Genomic DNA, 20,399 nt, shown 5'->3' on the forward strand with positions numbered 1-20,399 from the left:
CGCTCCACTTGTTCTGTCCTGGGGGTATAAGTACTACTTTCTTTCTCTCTACATCTCATCCCCATCTTTAAGGCAGCCCACGATGTAGCAGCTGGGAACTATTGTTTAAAGGACAGGCCAAATGAGATGCTGCTGCTGTTTGGATCTTTTCTGGTAGTATTAAAGCTCTGAGTGAGATTTCAGGGGCTGGGGAAGAGTTGTTCCTCCATTACAACCTTCCCAGCCATTCTCGTCCCTGGGTGAGGGAGCCGTGGTGGCAAAGCGGTGCTGAGGCCTCCTCTGTTCCCGTGTCCCAGCCGGACAGGGCTTTGCTGAGCAGCTGCCTATGCACTGAGAAACAAGGAGCTTGGCTCAGCCGGGGAACTTTATCTGCTGGGGGCATGAGGATGTCTCTGTCCCATGGCTGGAGTGCAGGCTGTGCTTGTTTTAGTGATTTAGGATGTCACTGAGGGGCAAAGGAGACACTGTACTGCTGTGATGTTTGCCCTCTTGAGGACTCTTGTCATCTTTCTTCAGAGCAGGAAAGGCTTCCTCGGCAGGGGAGTGGGAGGTGTGTGGTGGAAGGTGAGTGCTCCCCTTGTGCCTTACGCTGCTTGGGGAGGGTCTGTCCCACATCAGGTGTCTGTATGTGTCACCGCGTGCCCTGTCATGTTGTCTCTGAGCCTTCTGTTATCCTGCACTACAGCTCTAGTCAGCATTTTTATGTAAGGGTCAGTATTTCTTGGAGGATGTCACACACATGTCCCAAATGTGCCCTCCCCACTGTGCCAAGCTCTGCCTTGCTTCCCTCTTTTCCCAGGTTTACAGCTGGAAGTGGATTTCCTTGCAGTGGAAGGATGATACTGGCAGAGCTAGTCTGAGCGGTTGTTTTGGCTGGGGTAGGGTGGGAGTGAAGGTGTAAGGACAGAAGTGGGCTGTAGGGTGTAAACAAAGCACTTTTACAGCTGGCTTCTGTGTTGCATCAAAAGTTCCTGGAAAGGTGGAGGCAGGAGCTGGCTTTCACAGCCTCTCACTGAAAGAATAAAAAAGCTTGAATGTGTACAGGTCCAGGCTCCTTAGTGGGACTGTCCCATGCTCTTCAAATCCTTTGTCCCTGCTTAGCTGCAGACTGCTCAGGTGAGGTCCTGATCCTGTCTGAGACACTGGTGGTTACTGGGGTCACTGAGCCCTGCTGTGGCATTCTCAGATAAAGGCACACAGAGGCCCTGCTGTGGGTGGGCGATTGGAGGGCAAGGATATAGATAAAAGGACCACGGAGCAGAGCTGCTGTAGAGGGACTGGTGGTCTGGCAATATTGCTTGGAGCAGCCTGTTGTGCTGCTTGTTACAGGAGGGGCCTGTCAGAGAAAGCTTTTCGGTGGTATTCTAATTAGTGTTTTCCTCATTCTTACTTGGATGTATGTGCCTCTATCACTGTTAGTAACTGTGGCAGCTCTCCGGCCACAAGACCCAGGTCTGGTGTATGTCTCTCTTGACATTCATTTCTACAGTGTGATTATGTATCTTTTTTTCTACAAGAAATTTGTGCTCAGGACAGAGGAGGGATCCGCTCAGATGTTCAAGGCCATCAGTCTGTCTTTAGCTGTTTCTGTCTGTCTGGTTGGCTTCACCTTAGCATCAACATGCTCCTTGGTATTTGTTCATTTATTTCTCCCAGTGGCACCTGGTCGCGCAGAGGCTCTGGGACAGCAAAAGGCAACTTCCTGATTTCAGTGCTAACGGCCCACCAGTTCATCACCCAGGAATTTCAAATTTCTGCTTTGCTGCTCAACATAGCGGGTTATTTTTAAGCACTGGAAGAAAAAAAAAAAAAACAACCAAAAAACAAACAACCCTGCTTTTAAATGTTGAGACCTTTTCAAGGCATTATTTTCACTTTTGTGAGACCACCTCTTATCTCTTCTTAGAATGCTTTTGAAATACTTCTGGGATTCATGATATCATATAGATGCCTTAAAACCAGCCAGATTGTCCTGCATCGGGATAAACAAGCTTTTGTGTCTAAATTTGTATATGGAATTTAGTATCTGCTAATGGGTCTTCATCTGTTAATTGGACTGATCTTTTTCCAAAGCCAAACACAGCCTGTTGAAGAAACGATAAAAATGCCAGCCCTGGCCTGAGCTGGTTCTGTTCCCTCGCCGTTTGGAAACCTGCTTGTGCTGCAGAAAGCTGTTCTGTGCAAAACCAAAACAGGGTCTGTTGATGTTATTTCTAGTCCTTTGAGAAGATGACTTACTGGTCACATGTGCTGCTATGAGGTCATTAGGAAGTCTCTCAAATACACAATTTGAGAACCGATGATGCGATTGCAGAAGTATGCTCCCTCTGCAATGCGAGATGCAAAACTCTCTGAAGTACTTTAGTTTGTAATAGCTCTGAGTGGGATCTGTTATTGTGCATATTTGGGCTCATTCCAGTGAAAAAAGGACTGTTTTCTGCTTTGCTTTATCCCTAGATTGATTAGCGAATGTATACCGCGGGATCAAGTTACATTTCAGAGGGCACCCAGCAGAGACCCTATTTCTGTGTCGAAGTGCTGAAGGCAGCAGTGAGTCTAACTGCAAGATCAGCAGTTTTCTAGCAGTGCTTTGTGCCTCCACGGCACCGTCCTTCCCTGGGGAAAGGAGCTTCTCAAATCTGTTTGCAAGTTGGGCCGTTGCTCTTCCTGGTGCTGCGGGGGAATGGGGAGCTTTCTCTAGACCCTTGGTGTTACTTCTGTGATGTGCATCTGCTTTGATGATTTTACTGATGGTCCTCCCTGTTCTGGGATGTCCAGAGGTACCTTCTGCCACAGAGGGAATTGTTTTGGTCCCAACTTCCCCTGTATCAAGCTTGGTCCCTGCGCACCATTATGTTGAAGGGCAGGCATCCTTATTTTGGCAGGAGAGTGCCTTGTACGTGTGTGATCTGAATCAGTAACAATGTATGAGCCTTAGGGATTGTCGCATCCCTCTGAGCTGATGAACACACTTGAACATGAAAAAGTACCCAAAGAGGGGAAGAAAGTAAATAGTTTTCTGCTCTCAGTAAAGAGGAGGGTTTTGTGGCTGAGATGGGGGGGGTAAGGAGGCAGGGAGGAAGATTGGGAGCAAGGTGGCATCTGAGTGCATATATGGTCTTACGGCTCATATTTGTGTTTTCCAGTGGGGGCACAGTGTGGTTCGTGCCTGCTTCCTTTTTCTCTTTTGAATACCCCAAAATACCTGCTGCTGCTTCTGTTGATGCTTTGCTGTGATTCCTGCTTGAGGCTGGTGTAGCATAGGGGAGTCTTTGAAAAACAGGCTGAATGGCTGCTGTCCCCACTTCTCAGATTCCGTCGGTAGAGTCCCCGTGAGTGTCACCCCCGTACAACACTGGCATCCACTTCCCACCTCAGCCCTACTGTTGTAGCCCTGCGCTGCTGGCCCCAGGGGGACACTTACCCGCACTGGGGTGTCTGAACAGGACAAGGCAGTGCTTTCCTTGCTGAGCAGCGTCCTTGCAGGAGGCAGGACAGCACCTGTGTTTCCCAGCACGATGGTCAGCAAAGTTCTGCTCTTCAGTCTCCTTCTACTGTTGTGTTCCTTGCTGCTGCTCACCTAGCTGGGGCTTTATACTGGTGACCCCAGGTGGTGTTCCTCCCAAATCCTGGTGGCCTTGTCACCCAGGTGAGTGTGGCCCCAGCCTACTGCTGGCTGCCCCGCTCTAGGTGTCTCTAGCGGCCACAGCAGTAGCTCTGCAGCAGAACGTGGCCGTGGGCAGTGTGGCAGCTGGTGCTGGAGGTGGAAGGGCTTTGCAGGGCCGTGCAACCAAGGAGCGGTTTTGCAGCCCTGTGGTGGTGCCTTACCGGCATGTGTGGATGGTCTCCCCAGGGTGCACATGGCCTGCTGGCACCCATGGGCATGTCAGTGCCTCCTGTGGCTCCATCTGCTGCGGTCCTGCATGTCTTGCCACCATGGAGCCTTAGGAATGTCATCCCATGGAGCCCTAGCAATGTCACCTAGCAATGTCACCTAGCAATTATCTCCCCCCAAGTGCCATGTTCTGCTATTGAGTCTTGTATTTTCCCTCTATTTCTGTATTTTTAAGTGAAAAGGAAATGAATGTGATGCTGCGCAGGTGTCCGCCAGCTGCATTGGTGATCTTCACTCCTGTGGGACCCCAGCCTGAGGAAAGCAATGGGGGCGAGCAGTTGTGATGAATATGCATCGAGCCCTGGTGTCCCTGCTGAGCTCTCCCTCTTCCAGGAAAGCAAAAGTCCAAATGCCTGAGAAGTGCCCCTGCTCTGCTCTTTGCTTGTAGTAATCCTGTTGTCTGGACTTGCTTAATAAATTACTAGTTCTGTCTTTGCTTTTTACCTTTCCTCCATGGATGACACGGGTGGGTGAAGAATGAACGCGAGGAGCTGGGCATGCCAATGCCCTTGCCGGGGTTTTTCCTGCGAGCGCAGGCAGCCGGGTTAAACAAGAAGGTGGAAGCGGGCTCTGCGGTGCCGTGCCGGGGCCTGGCTTGCCCCTGGGACTACACGGGCCCTGCTTCCTGAGCAGGAGAGCTGCTTTATGTTGTGGTTTTACTAAATGAATTCAAAGCTTGGCCTTCCTCCAGGCGAAGTCTGGGCCAAGTGCCAGCAGAGCAGCCCCTGGGGAGAGCACTGGAGCAAGGAGGGGCCAACAGCAGGGAAGAGCGGAGGAATCCAAGAAGGCAGATTTGCCTAGAAAACAGCTCTGTTTCCATCTGCTCGGTCAGGAGTTGCTATAGGAACTGGGATGATAGAGGCAGGGCCATCTCCTGGGCTTGTCTGTGTGTGCGGAGGGAGGGAGGAGGGAGGAGTTACTCAAGTTTGAACATATCATGTGTGCTGGTGGAAAGTTGCAAGGAATGTCGAAACTACAGCCTGGCTCAACCTATGGAGTTCAAAAGAGACATGGCAGTTGTTCCCTGTGCCCAGCAGGCCCCGGGCAAGGCAGGTAGGGTCCTTCCAGCTTAACTCGGCTCTCAGCTTGCGATCAGCTCTCTCCCCAACGCGTTTCCGTCGTTGGCTAGAGCACAAACGCCTTTGGAGACTTGCTGGAAATGGAGGGGGGGAATTTTGTTGAGGTGGCAGTGCTGGGAGGTGAAGGCTTTCCTCCCCGGGCTGGTAGTGAGATGGTGGCTCTTTGTGCCCTGTTTTCCTTCCCGCAGGGTTGGATCAGGGCTGTTCCCGCAGCATTGCGTGCCTGGGGCCCTCTGGGACCCGCGGGATCTTTTGTTGGGTAGAAATGGGAAGCTGGATGGTGTCGTGCTCCCAGACAGAAGTGGTTTCTGGGGCTGTGGCTCTCCGGGAAAGCCCATGGTGTTTGAGCTCTCAGCTATGCTCGCCTGAAATGTTTCAGGGCTCGGGCTGAGTCAGATATGCAAAAATTGGGTCTGGCAGCAAGTCGCTTGTGGATGGTGGGAAAGTAGGGGGGAATGTGCTCTCGGCCTCCAAGCCCCGGCAGCTCATGCCCCGCACGAGTTTTGTGGCTGCGTGTCACCTGCGTTCAGTCATCTCTTCTCCCAAGGAGCTGCAGACCTCCCTGTCCCCTCCTGATGCACCTACTGCGATTTTTGTCACTGTCAAACTTTCTCAGACTCATATTTTAGCCTAAAACACAGGAGTGTGACTATGCAGGAAGCTGCTCCTGAGAATCTTTGTTGTTAGGGTTAACCATGGGACTCTCCAGTAGCAGGCCTTCCAGGTAAAATCTGATTATTTCCTCAGTAAACCCATTTTTTTCAGGTGCTGAGAACTTTCCAAAATAGCCATGTTTCCACTGGAGCCTTCTAGGGTCGCTCACCCCTCCGCAGGTATTCATTTAATAGGTTTGGCTGAAATTTCATCTGCCCTTTTTGTGTCACAGAGGATAATCTCTGCTAAAAACAAAATAAATAAAGGCGGGTAGGGTTGTTTCTCTTGTTGAGAAACTGCACAATAAGCTGCCGAAAACTGAAATGTGATCTCTGTACACCGAGGCGAAGCTTGCCAAACGGGATTAGATCACAGCCCACCTACTCAAGCACCCATCTTATCTCGGGCAGCGGCTGCTTGGCACATTGCGCATGAAAGCCACAGAGCCTGAATGCAGGCAAATGTGGAATAACCTGCCTGAGCAGGAGATAACTTTCTGGTCACATTAATCACTGGTTTGCTTATGCCTGGCTGGATGAAAACTTTACATCCAGTGTACTCTTTCTTTTACATTGCTAATGGAATCGCAGATGTTCTTATTATGTAGATCCACTTCCAATATTTTATTGAATTACTCCCACATTGCTCTGTGGCAATATTTCCCAGCGGCTTAATGCGCATGGTATGCCATGGAATTTCATTTCCTTAGTTTTAATTTGTTGTTCATTTTCAATATGGAAAAGAGGTACATGGGATCCTTTTTTTTGGTCTCGGCGTCATTATTTTACATACTTCTTCTCCCCCCACATCTCTCCTGTTTCTCTCGTCTTTGCCTCTAACAATCCCAGGATTTTTCTGCAGCTACCTGCCTTCTTTGTAACTGCTAAATCTTACTACTTCTCTGTGGGCTCCTGTTTCTGGCCTGTCTTGAGAAAATTTGATCAGAATCGGCCATTCTGGCTTTCCGTAGCTGTGAAATGCTGCTAGAGCTTCTCCTTTGTTTATAAGCAAAACACTTGGTTTGATCGAAATACATTGTGGTAAGCAAAGATCTTCCTTGAACTCTCTGTAGTCATGCTAGGTATTTTGCTGGAACATTTAGTTAATTGAAATTTCATCTCTGCACGTGAGAAGTTAAATTTTTATCTCGTAGGGTTGTTCTAGTAAATAATAAATCCAGCAGAACATGGCTCGACCTGCCTGGAAATTGCCACTGCAGTCTCCAGGCTTGATGCAGCAATTTCAGCTGATCCATAAGTGTTGCCACTCACTGCTCCCATCTTTGCCAGGCACTTCATAAATTAAACTTTAAAACCACTTTGTGTAATACACAAAGTTTGCCCCAGCAGAAGGTGACAGCTGCGTGTACCCAGGCTTGGCTGTCTTGGTTAGGTGCTGTGATGCAGGTTCTGCTCGGGCTCTGAAGAAGCGGTACCCACTGAGGACACAACCTGCCGTGTCCCCTCACGTTCAGGCCAGTGTGCTGCGGGAGGGCAGTACCACCTTCCACTTGCTGCATTTTGGTATTTGGGGTTATTTTGATCTGTGGAATGCGGTAAGTGGGGATAATTTTTGCTTCTTTCTGATATCGGAAAAGCTTCTTCAAGTTTGGTATCTTTTTGGAGATGTGTAGTGGCTTTTCACATTCATAAATATTTTTTTGGTAAGACTCCAGCAGAGCCACTGACGCTCCTCATGCGAGGGCAAGGTCTGTGTGCCAGTGACAGGTGCACTCAGTTTTCGTTTTGTGAACATGAAGACACATTTTACAAAACTTATAAAATGTAGCTTTTGGTAGTATCAGCATTTCTGTGGTGGTTTGATGGAAACAAGATGGCCAGCTAAATTAGTAGATGTTCCAAAATAGTGTTTCTGGTTTGATTTTCACTGAACGATCTCTTAGAGTTTGGCTTCCACCCTTGCAAAAAACCAGCAGCTTCCCGGCTTGGTGCTGGGTACTACATGCGGCTGTAGGCGACTTTGCTTCTCTTCTGGATTTGTACAGAGTCTGCCCCAGTAATCACGTTTTATCTTTTAAAAAGAATCCACTAGGAACAATTTGTAAAAAAGGTTGTAGATAAGTAGCTGTTACTGTAAAGTAGGTATTTTGGAAGGTAAGCAATTAATAAGGAAAGCTAAAGATAACTGAAAAAGCATAGCAAATGTATCTCAGGGCAGCGAGAAATATTTTAGTATCTGTATAACAAAATAAATTTCATCAATGGTGTTTATATTGTTGGGAAAGGTTAAAAAAACCCAACTGATTGTTAATAACAATACCGAGAAGTAAAACGTTTCCTGTGTTTGGGGAGAAGCTGGATGATGTACTCTCCTTTATGAGATATCGAAATACCTTCCGTTGCACTGGTAACGAGGGAGGGTGTTAAACACAAGATAACATTTTAAAGTCTTTGAAACTTGAGCAAGATTGGAACCTGTTTGTTTAAAACAAATTGGCAGAGCAGCTTTCTGAATCCTGGCTGCCGATGTGTAATAAATCTGGGAAAACCAAAGGAGTTCCAGAAGTTTGGGAAAACATAAATGTTGTAGCAGTGTTTTAAAACAGAATGGGAGCAGGTAACCAACAGGCAGTTGAGAGGAGCCTCCAGCCAGAGCAAGACCTGGGGAAGCTGTTGCGTTTGTTAATCAATGTCAAATTAAAGAAAGAACATGCTCAGTGATCCATGTGCTCTGATGGAAAGCAGATCACGTCCGAAAAATCTTCAGATTGTGGTTTTTAATGAGATTCCTGTACTGGTTGCCAAAAGTAACTGCGTTGACATCATGTACCTGGATCCTGACTTGGTTCCCTGCTGTTGACCAAATGCTGCTCCCGGGAGGCAGAAGAGGCTCCGCTTTGGGAGCAGGAGCGTGTTGGGTCCCCAGGGCAGCTCCTGGGCAGAACAGTGACAGCAGGTCCCCCTTGCCATGGGCAGGGTCTCAGCTCTGGCATATCCTTCATGCTCTGCTTGGGTGCCTCACCGCTGCTGGCAGCTGGTGGGCTCTGGGCTAAGAAACACCCTCCTGGGCAGTTTTTCTGGTGTCTGGTCTTTATTTACTGTTAGTATAACCAGTCCCTGCCTTCTCGCTGTGCTAAGGTGGCGGTATCTCTGTTTCCATTTCACCCATCCGTACTGTGTTGAATGAGTTGATTTAGAAAGTGCCACCTGATACCTCTCAAAAATAGTTACCAGTGGGAATGTGATCCACGAAGTCCCTAAACGGAGGGCCATGGAGTAGTGCTCTGGCATCAGCATGGAACAAACTCAGTTATTCCCTAGTTTGCCCATGAAGAAGCTGGTGGGCGTCATAGCAAAATCCAACTAGAGCTGTCCCACTGCCTGGATGGAGCCTAAGTCTCGCGAGGGGTGACTTGGGAGAAAATATTAAGCAACTAAAACTTGGCTTCACTGAGGAGGGTGATGGAGCCAGGGTGGTTTAGTTGGGACAAGAGAAGGCTTTGGGGATACCTCAGAGCAGATTATCAAGAAGACAGAAACGGGCTCTTTACTGGTGTGTGGCAGGAGGTTTGGCAGTGATCATCAACTGAAAATAACAGGAGGGTCTGCCTTGGCATAAGGAGGGGTGAAGTCTTCCCTCTGTGGACAGTCAAGTAGTGGAAGAGGTTGTCCAGAGAGGTGGGGGAGCCCCATCCTTGGAGGTGTTTAAGACCCAGCTGGACAAAGTCCTGTACAGGCTGCTCTGAAATTGGTGCTAACCCTACTTTGAGCAGGAGGTGGGATTAGATGCTCTCCTGAGGATCTCCTCCAGCCTGAATAATTCTGCGACTCGGTAACCTGATATCTTTCTGAATGCAAGTTTGAGTACAGTTAAGTAAAAGGTTATGGTGGAGCCCCTTGAGAACGGGAAGGGAGGAAGGTGGTTTAGATTGAGTGCTCTTAATACTCCATCTGTCATCTCTGTGGTTAACATGTCATATATATGGTTGCTATGTGAGACTCTCGCAGTGGAAGATTGTAGGTCTTGAGAGGACTATTGCTAACTTGTAGTTGATATGTTTTAAGGATAGTTTAAAACAAAAAGTAAGCAACCTCCTCAAAAAAAAAAGGGGGGGGGGGAAGGCTGGGGAGAGATGCCAGTGTAAGGAATAGAGAGAAAATGTCAGTGTGCCAGGTGCTCTCTGCTGCCTGATCTGCATGGGCAGGAAGCTCTGCTAGGGGACAGTGGTCGCTGCTGCTTTGGGGCAAGGAGAAAGGAGGTAACCGGAACTTTTTGTGCACGTCTTCTATTCTCCTGCCACTTCTGTCATACAGAAACAGTGGGACTGGAGCCTGGAGGCTGCCTCTCAGTTGAGGGGACGTGTATTTTGGTGTGGAGGAGGCTCCCCCTGCCCTTGGGTTTAGGGTTCCTCGAGGACGGTGTGTGTTCATGTCCCATGTAGAGTCGCAGTGTGCCTGGCAGCTCTGCCTGGGCCGTGGGAAGCACCTCCAGGTTCCTCAGCTGAGATAAGCACAGAGTACCCTCGCCCCGGGGTCGGTGGGGAGGGGTAGCTGTGTTTTTGGAGTAGCTGATCTAAGAACCACCCATTGTTAGACAATGAATTGCATTTCCTTATCTTTGGCTTTGCCTTTCTAATGGTTTCTAATTTTGGCCTGATTACTTTGATGGATTAAATTACTTTTGTTCCTTTATCTCTAAATCTGGTTTTGTGACAAAAGTGCTCTGTGCAGTGTCACAAACTGAGGACACCCCAGTCCTGTGGGACTGGCCAACAGGCAATGGGAAAATGCTGCAGGATTTGTGGGTCTCTGACTCCTTTGCAAAAGCACCCGCAGCTCTCTCTGGGCTGTAGGAAAGGCACTTCTTCATGCTTGGGTCCATGGGCTGAACCTTCTCCCAGTGTTAAATGGCTATGTCATGGGTGACTGGAATGCTGTTTTTCTCCTAAAATTTAGCAAGTAGCAGTGGCTACAAGATGGAAAATGAGGTTCAAACCCTCCTCAGCCTCAGGGCAGTCCTATCACCCACCCCTCAAGAGGGCGACCACAAAGTACACCGACCTTGATGTTCCCATTCTTCTGCCACTGCCTCAGACCTAGCTCTGTAGTGTCCCTGTCCCCACCCCACGTGCCACTCCCACGTGTTGTGGTCCCTTTCCTAGCCCCATGTGTTCTTTTGTGTCTCTTGTGGTGACAGGTCTCCTAATGCCACCTCAAAGATCACACTGGAGCCTATTCCTGTCTCACTTTTCTCATTGCTCTGTCTTACTTCTCACATGCATCTTGATTAACCCAACCCTTTCACCTGAAATCTGGTTGCTTATTTGTCCAGCCTTGTTGCTGCTCAGGATATCGCCTTGTGGGGTCAACTCTTCCTGCCCCATGTCCCCAACCACATTCCTAACGTTGCCATGGGTTTTTGCTCTTTCTGACCATCTCTGTTGGTGCCTGTATCCAAGAACTCCTGTTGCAGCCTCACGTTTCTTGCTGGGGTCTTGCTGGGCCTGCCCAGCTCCCGTTACTGTCTGACGTGTTGATTTTTGGTGTCACTATTTGCACTTGGTTTGTCCACATGCCACCCATGTGTCATGCAGAGACCTCTCCCCATGCTGCCTGGTTGATTCAATCTAGGGATGACCAGAGAGACCACGGTCCAAGTTCACTTAAGGGAAAACTTGTTGCCACCTTCTTGCGGGGCTCCTGCATGTGTGGCATGGCTGTCCTGGTACTGGTCCCATCCATTCACCCTCCAGTGGTTCTGCTGGAATGGGTGGCCATCTTCTCAGGCCAGCAGTCCTGCTCTGATTTTTCCAGTTGTAAGGCAGTTGGTTTCATTAGAAGATATTGCTTTTCCTTAGGATTTTTGTCCCCACGCACTCTTAGCATGATGCTAGCTGAGTTGCAAAAGGCAGAATCTTTGTTAATGGTAGATAGGAATGTATAGGGAATTGATGATTGGGGCTTAAAAGCCCTCTAAAAAACCCAAAGCTGATAGTGTCAGCAAGAAGTATTTGAATAATAAACTAAGCAAAATCTTTTAAGAAGTGATCAGAATCCTTTCTGCTAAGCACTTCCATCAGTAATTTCTGTTTGGTCCGAACTGGACCTGCATGCGTCATAAGTATGCGCTCCAGAGGAAGACTGCTGGGCTTGGGGTATCTCAGATTAATTCTGAGGCGAAGATAAATGTTCCACCATCATTCTGGAGCCAGAACAAGGGAAATCACACTTTCTAACCTCTGTTTCTTCAGGCTTCAGATACTGTCCCAATTAGTAGCTTTGCTGCTTCCTCCTTGAATTCCTTTAGGAATGCTAGGAGGTACTGTCCATTTCTCCTGACTGTTCCTGATCCTCTTCTGAGGATACTTTTCTTTAGGATACATCCTCTTGTAGTACATACAGAGCGCATCATACACACACCTATGAGTCTTGCTCATGACTGTGGAGTTTCTTGGCGCGGTGCTGGCCATCTGTAATGGGATTCCTGCAGCAAACCCTAAGGTCCCGCTCCGAGGTAATGATCTGTGAAGGAACCAGTTAAAACAAATGCCTGTTTCAGTTGGGATCTAGAGAGGCTTGCAAACATGCCAGACCTCCATAATGGATCTCTGGAGGGAGAACAGTACCTGGAGGAGCTCCAAGTCCCACCTTCTTCATGCACATCGCTAAAGAATAGCTCCCTCCTGCGCCCACTGTGCTCTTGCTCGTAGGCCCCATGCTGCGCCGGGGACAGCGCTGGGTCACCGTGAGCTGTTTCTCTGCGGAGACATGGATTGGCTTTTTAGACATGGTATCTGCCAGGTATACTGGGAAAAACTGCCCTCTTTTGCATTTCTTAGTGAGTTTTTCAGCAGCAAGTAGACCAACTAGACTTTTTTTTTTTTTTCCACTCTCACAATGATTGTAACAGGATTTTATTCTCCTGCAGCCAGCTGTTAGCAATTAGCAACTTGATCCATTCAGTCCTGAGAACAGAGTTTAACACTTTCTTGCCTCTGTGAGGATGTTGCTAATCCTGTTTTTGCTGGTTTTGGGCTTGTGCTGTAGTTTTGGCACTTTCTGTGTATGTGTGGGCAGGTCAGGAAGAAAGGCGCAAGTACAGCAAGGGACTCGAATGCAGCTGAAAGAGCTACAAAGGGAGGTATCAAGTCGTCTACCCAGAAAAAATCATCAGAAGATGATTTCCAAGCAGTTTTTAGAGAGGCTTGTATTTAGTAGTGTATTTCAGCATGTTCTAGCACTGGAAAGCATGCAGTTTGGGAATGCAATCTACTACTAGCTGAGACTTCGACTCGGCAGAAATCAACATCAGTAGTTCTTCAAACGGCGGTTTCCAGCAGTACAAGCTCCTGAGTGGAGCTGAGGCTCCTCTAAATTACGAGGCAGGGGTGAAAAACACTCTTGGTGACCTTGCTCAAGGGAACAACAGCTGCTGTAGAGCAGATGAGAAGACGAGAAATTACACAGTTTGCTCCCTGTGTGCAGCACCTCTCCCGGGACTCCCAAACATGCGCTTTGGTGGTCCAGGACTGGGAGCCAAGCGTGGTGGGAAGAGCAGACCTCTCACAGCCTGAGCCCAGCTGCTGGAGTCCCTGTGTAGGGCTGAACCACTTGAAATACTTTGTCACTGCCACATACAAAGGTGAGAATTTGTCTCACCAAACTGTGGCCACCTGGAAATGATGAAGCTAGTTCAGGCCAGCCATTTATGTTCCCTTTGTCATCTGTGGAGACAAACACGTCCCAAGAAGATGCATCCTGCTCATCTTGGACACTCTTTAGGCAAGGGCCAAATTCAAATCCAGCTTTCGTAAGCACAGAGCTGCAGGCAGACGAGCTCTATAGCCAGCTCCAGAGGTTTCCTTGTCTTTCCTGGAGGTCAGGCTGGTCTCTATGGCCACACCTTCCAGTTTTGGCTTGCACTTCCCCCAAGCCGCACCATTTTTTGCTTGACCTGCTGAGCTCCGTGTGCCCATCAAGTCCTGAGAAGCCCCTGGTTCACAGGGTGCTGGCTGCGGCAGGGTGGGACAGACAACTGTCTGGGGTGCCCCAGCCTATACCTGCCTTGGCATACCTTGTCCATACCTCCTTGGCAGGAGCTGATGTGGCGCTTGGGCATCTCTGTGTGGCTCTCCTTGTCCCAGCCCTATTCCTTCTTCTCTCCTGTTATCTTTTATGTTCTGATCACTGTATTCAAGCGGTTCAATGATGTGGCAGTACAATGGGTGTGATTTAGGACGTGGCCTGAGCTTTGCATAAAGCCAATAGGCACTTCAGTTGTGGTGTTTGGTCTCTACCTGGTTGAATGAGATAATGTTGCTCTTCGTGCTACACATCACGTTATTATATTGCTGCGATATTGGTGGCCATTGTCATGACTTGCTTGCCTGTCATTTTGAGAGGATGACAAACTTAGCATGACTAGTCTTTTGTCAAAAGACAAAATCCCTACGCTAAGACTCAGCTCAGTACTTTTCACTCGGGGCGGTAGGTGATGCCAGCTGGGCTGTGAGCCCTGTGCCGCTGGCAGAGGATGGATGCTCCTTCATCCCTGGGCTCTGCTGCAGGCAGCTGCCTTCCTGCTGTTGGTCCTTCTTTGCTGGGCTTTTGGATCAAGTGGGAAGCCAGGGCATTTGAACGCTTAACAGAGATGTCTGCAGTTGCTATCTCTTTTTTTTTTGTGCTTCAGCAGTGAGCTCTGGTCCTCACCTAGTGATGTACCATTGCTGTTTCTGTGCTCTCTGGCCACCCTTTCCCTTAACACTGGCCAAGTCAGAGGGAAATCCAAGGGTGTTTTTTGGTGGGAGCCAGCCTGTGCCTTTACAGATGCCTGACCCTCTCCCTGTTTACCAGGCTGTTTCTGGCCCCTGAAGGGCTGATGGAGGAGTTGGGTATATGTGGGCTCATCCTCTGCCATCTGAGGGCTCCAGTACAGCCGTCAGCTTTCCAACCTCCAGTTGAGAAGTCACCTGGGAGATGTCTCCAAGCTGCTGTTCTCCTGCCAGGGTCTCCTCAGCAACTTGCAGCTCTGTTCAGTGGCTGGTCCAGCATGGGGACCCAGGGGAAGGATCTCCTCTAGCCCAGGCTACACCCCCATAGCCCAGCTGATCTTGGGCAGACAGCTGATCATGGTCAGGGCACCCCATATACCACTAAACAGCTCTCTGTTGTGTTTCCCATCACCTCTTCCAGTAACATTGTTAAAGTTAAAGCCTTAATGTTCAACACACTTTCCTTTCTCACCTCCTGTGGGAGGACAGTCTCCTCCAGTGCTGAAGTCTCTGCGGTTCCCTTTGCGCATCCTGCTTTGGGAGCCTCTGGGGCACCCCAGCAAATCACCTGCACAGAATGACATCCACCGTGTCCGTCTTCAAACTCTGCTGCAAAAATGTCTTTGCAAAATCTCTCTCTGCATGGCTACAAGAAGTCTCTGCTCCATCGTATGTGCAGCCTGTCACGGGATGGTGGGACTTGGTGTGTTTGCATCAGAGATCACCCCCCTCATTGCAGGGGGGAAAGACGACCTTGGATGCTCGCACAGCTTGAGAATGCTTGGGTAAAACCTCATTTCTGATTGCCAAACCCTCCTGCTGAGAGATGGCCTGCCTTTTCTCTTCCGTGCTTTGCTTTTGCACACTCACCACCCAAGATGCCACAAAATCACAGAACCTTGTGGTCACCCTCCTTCCAGCCTTGGCCAGGGCGCTCACGTGGACCGCGTGAGGTGGCTAGAGCAGGAGGGGTCCTGGCAATTTTAAGGTCTTTTTTGGGTTTGCTTGCATTATTGCATGGCTGGGCACAGCATTCACCGATCATTAGTTTCCCCTCCTGCATGAGCATTTGGCTCTTTTCCCAAGAAGGCCCTTAGTTGTTTTTCAGGCTCAGAGCCATCTTTTCTGATGGAATCCAGCAGGGACAATGGCCAGTAGCAAATCCTTAGGAAAGAGAATAAAAACAGGGCAAGCCTCAGTGATTCTAACCCTGATTTAGCTTCTGGGCGTCTAGCAATCTGCGGCTGGGGGATTTCCTGAGCCAAAGGTTTTACCTTTGGATTTAAGAAGCCGTGGTGTATCTTTCTGTTGTGAATATATCCAATTGTTTTGGTATCCACGGCAACTCACGGCTGTGACTTGTACAGTTTAATTATGTTGGGTGGAAAAAACCTCTACCTTTTGTTACAAATCTCTGAGCTAATGGCATTTGATGCTCTATCGTCCTTATACGCGTGTATGCACTGGCATAGTGATGGTCCCTTTTTATCCTCTCTTCCTTTGCTAACAAATCCTAACATTCAATTTTGTTTTTTCACTAGCACTCTGAGGATTCTTGACCAAGTACCCCCTGGTCCTGGCAACTTTTCGTTTATTGATTCTGTTTTCTTTTTGCCTGACATTTCAATATAAGACAGAGCCTCTAACCTGCCTTCTGTAAAGCTGTCTTCCAGGATGGGAACCTCCTCAGGCTCTTTGTAGTGAATGTGGACGCAGAGAATTCACATAACTTTGCTGATATGACCTTGTGTTCCTTTAGGTGTTATCATGGCTTTCCACTGAAATTGCCAGCGTTTAAGCCCTTTGCTATTTTCCTTGTTTCCAAACAGGAAATTAAGTGTGCTTGCATGTGTGAGTGCACATGCTCTTTTGGCAGCGACGTGGACATGTAGGGAGAGATTATTTTCCCCCTGTTCTAGACATTTATCTTAAGGTTGTGTGACAAGTTCCAGAGTGCCCACTTGGCTACTTGGAGTAGGCAGCTGGTGCAGGTAGCGGTGTGCATTGGGTGGATACGCCCCACCTGGGGAGCCTGGTTGGACTGTCCAGGTTCATTGGAAATGCAGCTTCAGCACTTGTTAATATAATAAGGAAAGTGAGGAATTGATGGGGGAGCGATTACTTTGCATTGGACTTGTTTAAGAGCAGTCAAGAGAGTATGTTTGCACAGTAGTCATGGCAGCTGAGCTCTTAAAAGCTGAATTGCATTAATAGCTTTAGAGATGGTATAGGTAGTCAGGCAATCATTAATTCTTTGCTAAGCCTCTGATCAGGTGATGGGTCGGAGTAGGGCTGAGGTCAAGACACTCTTGAAGGCATGGAAGGTTGCCCAGCCCATCACGAGGCAATGACAACATAGCAAGTCTGCAGCACAGAGGAGTCCTGTCTTTTGGAGGACTCTCATCTTCTCTCTTTGCTTTGTCTTTCAGAAATGTAGATGGCAGCTGCTGTCTCTGAAGGACTCGCACCCATCTGACCCTGCGCAGCGCCTCCGATTGCTACCATGATCTTCTGCATGCTACTGCTGGCCACACTGCCTGAGCCATCTGGCACCGAAGTCAACCCTGGTAGGGAACTGCCAGGCTGGGAGAGGACTCTAATCTCCCACCTTTCTTATGTTCGTTCTCAGCCTTTCTTTGCCCTCTTATGGTGAATGCATATAAGCGTAATGAATGCACGTAAAATTAATCACTAACGTAGTCCCTGAATGTCCTCCTCTGGACTGAGTTGGCCAGTCTTCCGTGACAGCTGTGCTGGAGTGAAACACTTCTGACAGTCCCAGGAGGGCTCAGGCACATGGATATATACTCCTTTCTCTGCCCACTCAGGGGTCCGTGCTCTCAGCAGGCCTCTCTTGAGCTCTGATTAGCTCTTCATGAGTTTGACCATGTGGCTTGCAGAAAAAAACCCTGATTCTAGACTGGCTCAGAGATACTGTGCTCACTGTGGAAAGTAAATTACCAGTTAGCAAAGCATAAGCCACAGCTCTCCAGCTGGCAAGAGGGGTTCTGGAGAGAGAAGTGTGGAAGGAAAGGTAGAAAACCCTACCTGGCACAGAGCTAGGGTGGAGACAGCGATGTAAGCCTACGAGTCCCTGTGGAGGGCATGACCTCTTATCCTACAGGATTTGGCAAGTTATAATCGTGATGGGGCTGAGTAAGATAATGGTTTGCAATTTATTGCAAAAATCTCTGTAATGAGGTGGTTTGAGCTGGAGACAGTCTGTGAAATAAATGATTCTAATCCTTTTCTAGCTTGGCTGGAGGTGTGGTGGGGCAGCAGTGCTACCCTGAGGACCTTCGTTTACTCTGCTGGGTCTGGCTTTGTTTGTTTGGAGCCCTTTGTCTGGCTCTGGCCTGTTTGAGAGTTGTGCTGCGACCAGCCAGGACTGCAGTGAGGCCCCTCCCATGTCCAACTTCCAACAGGGATTGCCATCTGGTTCTGATGTTTAAAATCTAGTGGAAGAAGAGAGGAGATGGCAGCTAGAGACTCAGGCACACGCAGGTTCCTTTTGGTGGTGGTGGTAAGCACAGAAGTTAGCACACCTGAAGGTGCAGGAATAGCTCCCCAGCCACCAGATCCTGGGAGGTGGGGTGGGCTCGGAGCACAGGGCTGTGGTCCCATCCTCCTGCAATTATCTTTTTCACCAAGAAATAGGCATGTAGCTTTGCTGACACTTCTCAGTTCTGCCTGTGACTTCCTCAAGCAGCTTTGTGTTCTCAGCTCCCACAGCTGTTCTCTGTCCCAAGGGGCTGTGCCCTGTTGTTCCCCCCCAGACTCCAGCACACCCATAGCTCCACTGATGCTTCTCAGCTCTGATGCCCTCAGGCTCCATTGATTATCTTGGCCTGATCTTCTCCAGAAGGGTCTGAAGCACCTCCTGCGTTGCCTTCTAAATCGAAGGGGCTGCTTTGTGGATGACTTCAGACCTATGTAGGAAGGATCCTGTGGAGTCCTTTTGTCTAGCATCAGTTGTTTGACCTCACTACAGAGGTGAGCTGTGACACTTTTCTGAGCCTCAGTGCATGGCAGGAGAGTGTGTTCCTGAGTGCATAGTAAAGGGTCAGGGATGTCTGAGCAGGAGTCCCGGCGGCACCTAAACCCAAGGATGGTTTTGCTTGAAAGGATGTATGTTTTGGTGAGAGCCACAGAGTGCATCCCTCGATGCCAGGGCTGCTCTGGCTTCCATCTGCCAGCCCTACGTTTGTGAACTAATGAGTTTTTTTCAGGATTGCAATAAGTCCTGGTCCCTCAGAGTCCTGCCCAGCTAGCTAGCTCTCTGCCTGGCATTGCTGTAAGGTGTGCACTTGACCTTTAAATAAGGTGTGACCAGACAGGACTCCTACTGCAGAAAGACAAAAACACTTTCTGCTTTCAGATGACAACTCAACCCGTTTGGAAAATCTTCAGGTATTTGCCCATAGTTCAGCAACATACTAGCTTTCCAGCAATAGATGAGATTGTACTGGTCTGTGGTGGGACAGGTAAGAGTGAAGACAGTCAAGGCTAGTTTGGTTTACTAAACTTACTGGTCAGTATCAGAGCAAGGTTAGAGCTCTTGATTGGCTTTCAGCAACCACAATCATCATGTTTGATCCTTGCCACACACCACTTGCCTCCCGGTGAATGCTTCTGTAAGGAAGCCTCTTAAGAAACCTCAGCTGTATGCCTGAATGTTCTGGGTGAGACCAGAGGCCTGTCCAGCTTGGTGTCCTGACTCCAGCAGGGTCCCATCCCTGCTGGTTCTGGAAGAGTGCACAGATGGGCAACCACACAGCAGTGCTTCACCCCAGGTCTGCTCTCGGCTTGCTGCAGCCCGCTGCTTAAGAGCTTTCTGAGCTAGCACTTGTGTGTTTGCCCGTCGTACTGCGAGTTTCTCTAGCTGGTTTTTGAACCCATGTGAACCTTTTGCATTCAGAGTGTTTAATAGATTTAGGATGCATCTGTTCGTTTTGAGCTCTGCTACCTGATCTTTTGATGCCTTCTGGTTCTGGTATTTTGAGAGACAGTAATTGTTCAGGATATAATTTTTTTGTTTTCATACTTCAGTAATCTCTTCTGTAATGGTGAGCCTGCTGATCTTTCCTTTTGCGTCATCTGTGTTACCTTCTCTGCCTTTTGATGGGAGTAGGAAGGAGTAGGAGCTCTATTCCATGTCTGGTGGGTATCTGACCATGAATACAGACAGGGGTGTAACCGTGCTTTCTAGTTTTTGTATGTATTCCCATAACTTGCTTTTTTCTGTATTAAATAATCTGGTACCATCAGCAAACATTGTCACCTCACCACCAGTCTTCTTTAGAAGTTTATTTAGGGATATGTAGAACATCACACATTCATTGACGCTGTGCCTGACACCAGCTGCAGCCAAACCCTGCAAACATTTCTACACTGAAATCTGGCAGGTACTTGTTTGGCCTGTGGTGGTTTATTCTCTGTGGTGGTAACAACAAAGTGGGTTTCGTGCCTCTGTCTTTTTTTTTGTAGCTTGGTGAACAGCTTTATCCAGGTTTGGTACAGGGGTAGCAGTCCTGAGAGAGAGAAATTTGGGGTTGTTCAGCCTGGAGAAGAGAAGGCTCCGGGGAGACCTTGGAGCCCCTTCCAGTCCCTGAAGGGGGCCTACAGGAGGATGGGGAGGGACTCTGGATCAGGGAGTGTAATGACAGAACATGGGGGAACGGTTTCAAACTGGAGGAGGGGAGATTTAGATGGGATATTGGGAAGAAATTGTTTGCTGTGAGGGCGGTGAGCCCCTGGCCCAGGTTGCCCAGAGAAGCTGTGGCTGCCCCATCCCTGGAGGGGTTCAAGGCCAGGTTGGACGGGGCTTGGAGCAACCTGGGCTGGTGGGAGGTGTCCCTGCCCAGGGCAGGGGGTGGCACTGGGTGGGCTTTAAGGTCCCTTCCAACCCGAACCATTCTATGATAAATGAGGGACGGCAAGGCTGAGGGGAAGGCAGGCAGAGCTGCGGATGTGGCAGCAGAGCAGTGAGGTGCCAGCCGTTACGCATGCCACCCTGGAGTGACTGGAGCACGTACTGGCG

General features: G+C 48.9%; 1 protein-coding gene across 7 annotated transcripts in view; it reads left to right on the top strand.

Annotated features, from left to right (window-relative positions):
• LOC134523637 (discoidin domain-containing receptor 2-like) overlaps positions 1-20,399 on the top strand; it is a 61,664-nt gene that overhangs the window by 12,029 nt on the left and 29,236 nt on the right. For 5 of the 7 annotated variants that reach the window (XM_063352749.1, XM_063352742.1, XM_063352745.1 and 2 more), the window contains exon 2: positions 16,789-16,926. In XM_063352749.1, coding sequence (XP_063208819.1) covers positions 16,863-16,926 — 64 coding nt within the window. In that variant the 5' untranslated portion in view covers positions 16,789-16,862. Of the gene's footprint in view, positions 1-4,809; positions 4,949-7,061; positions 7,184-16,788; positions 16,927-20,399 lie in introns of those variants that run through there. The other 2 variants (XM_063352743.1, XM_063352746.1) reach the window with 2 other exon arrangements.

The sequence above is a fragment of the Chroicocephalus ridibundus genome, chromosome 15 (genome assembly GCF_963924245.1).
Source record: "Chroicocephalus ridibundus chromosome 15, bChrRid1.1, whole genome shotgun sequence".
Lineage (NCBI taxonomy): Eukaryota > Metazoa > Chordata > Aves > Charadriiformes > Laridae > Chroicocephalus > Chroicocephalus ridibundus.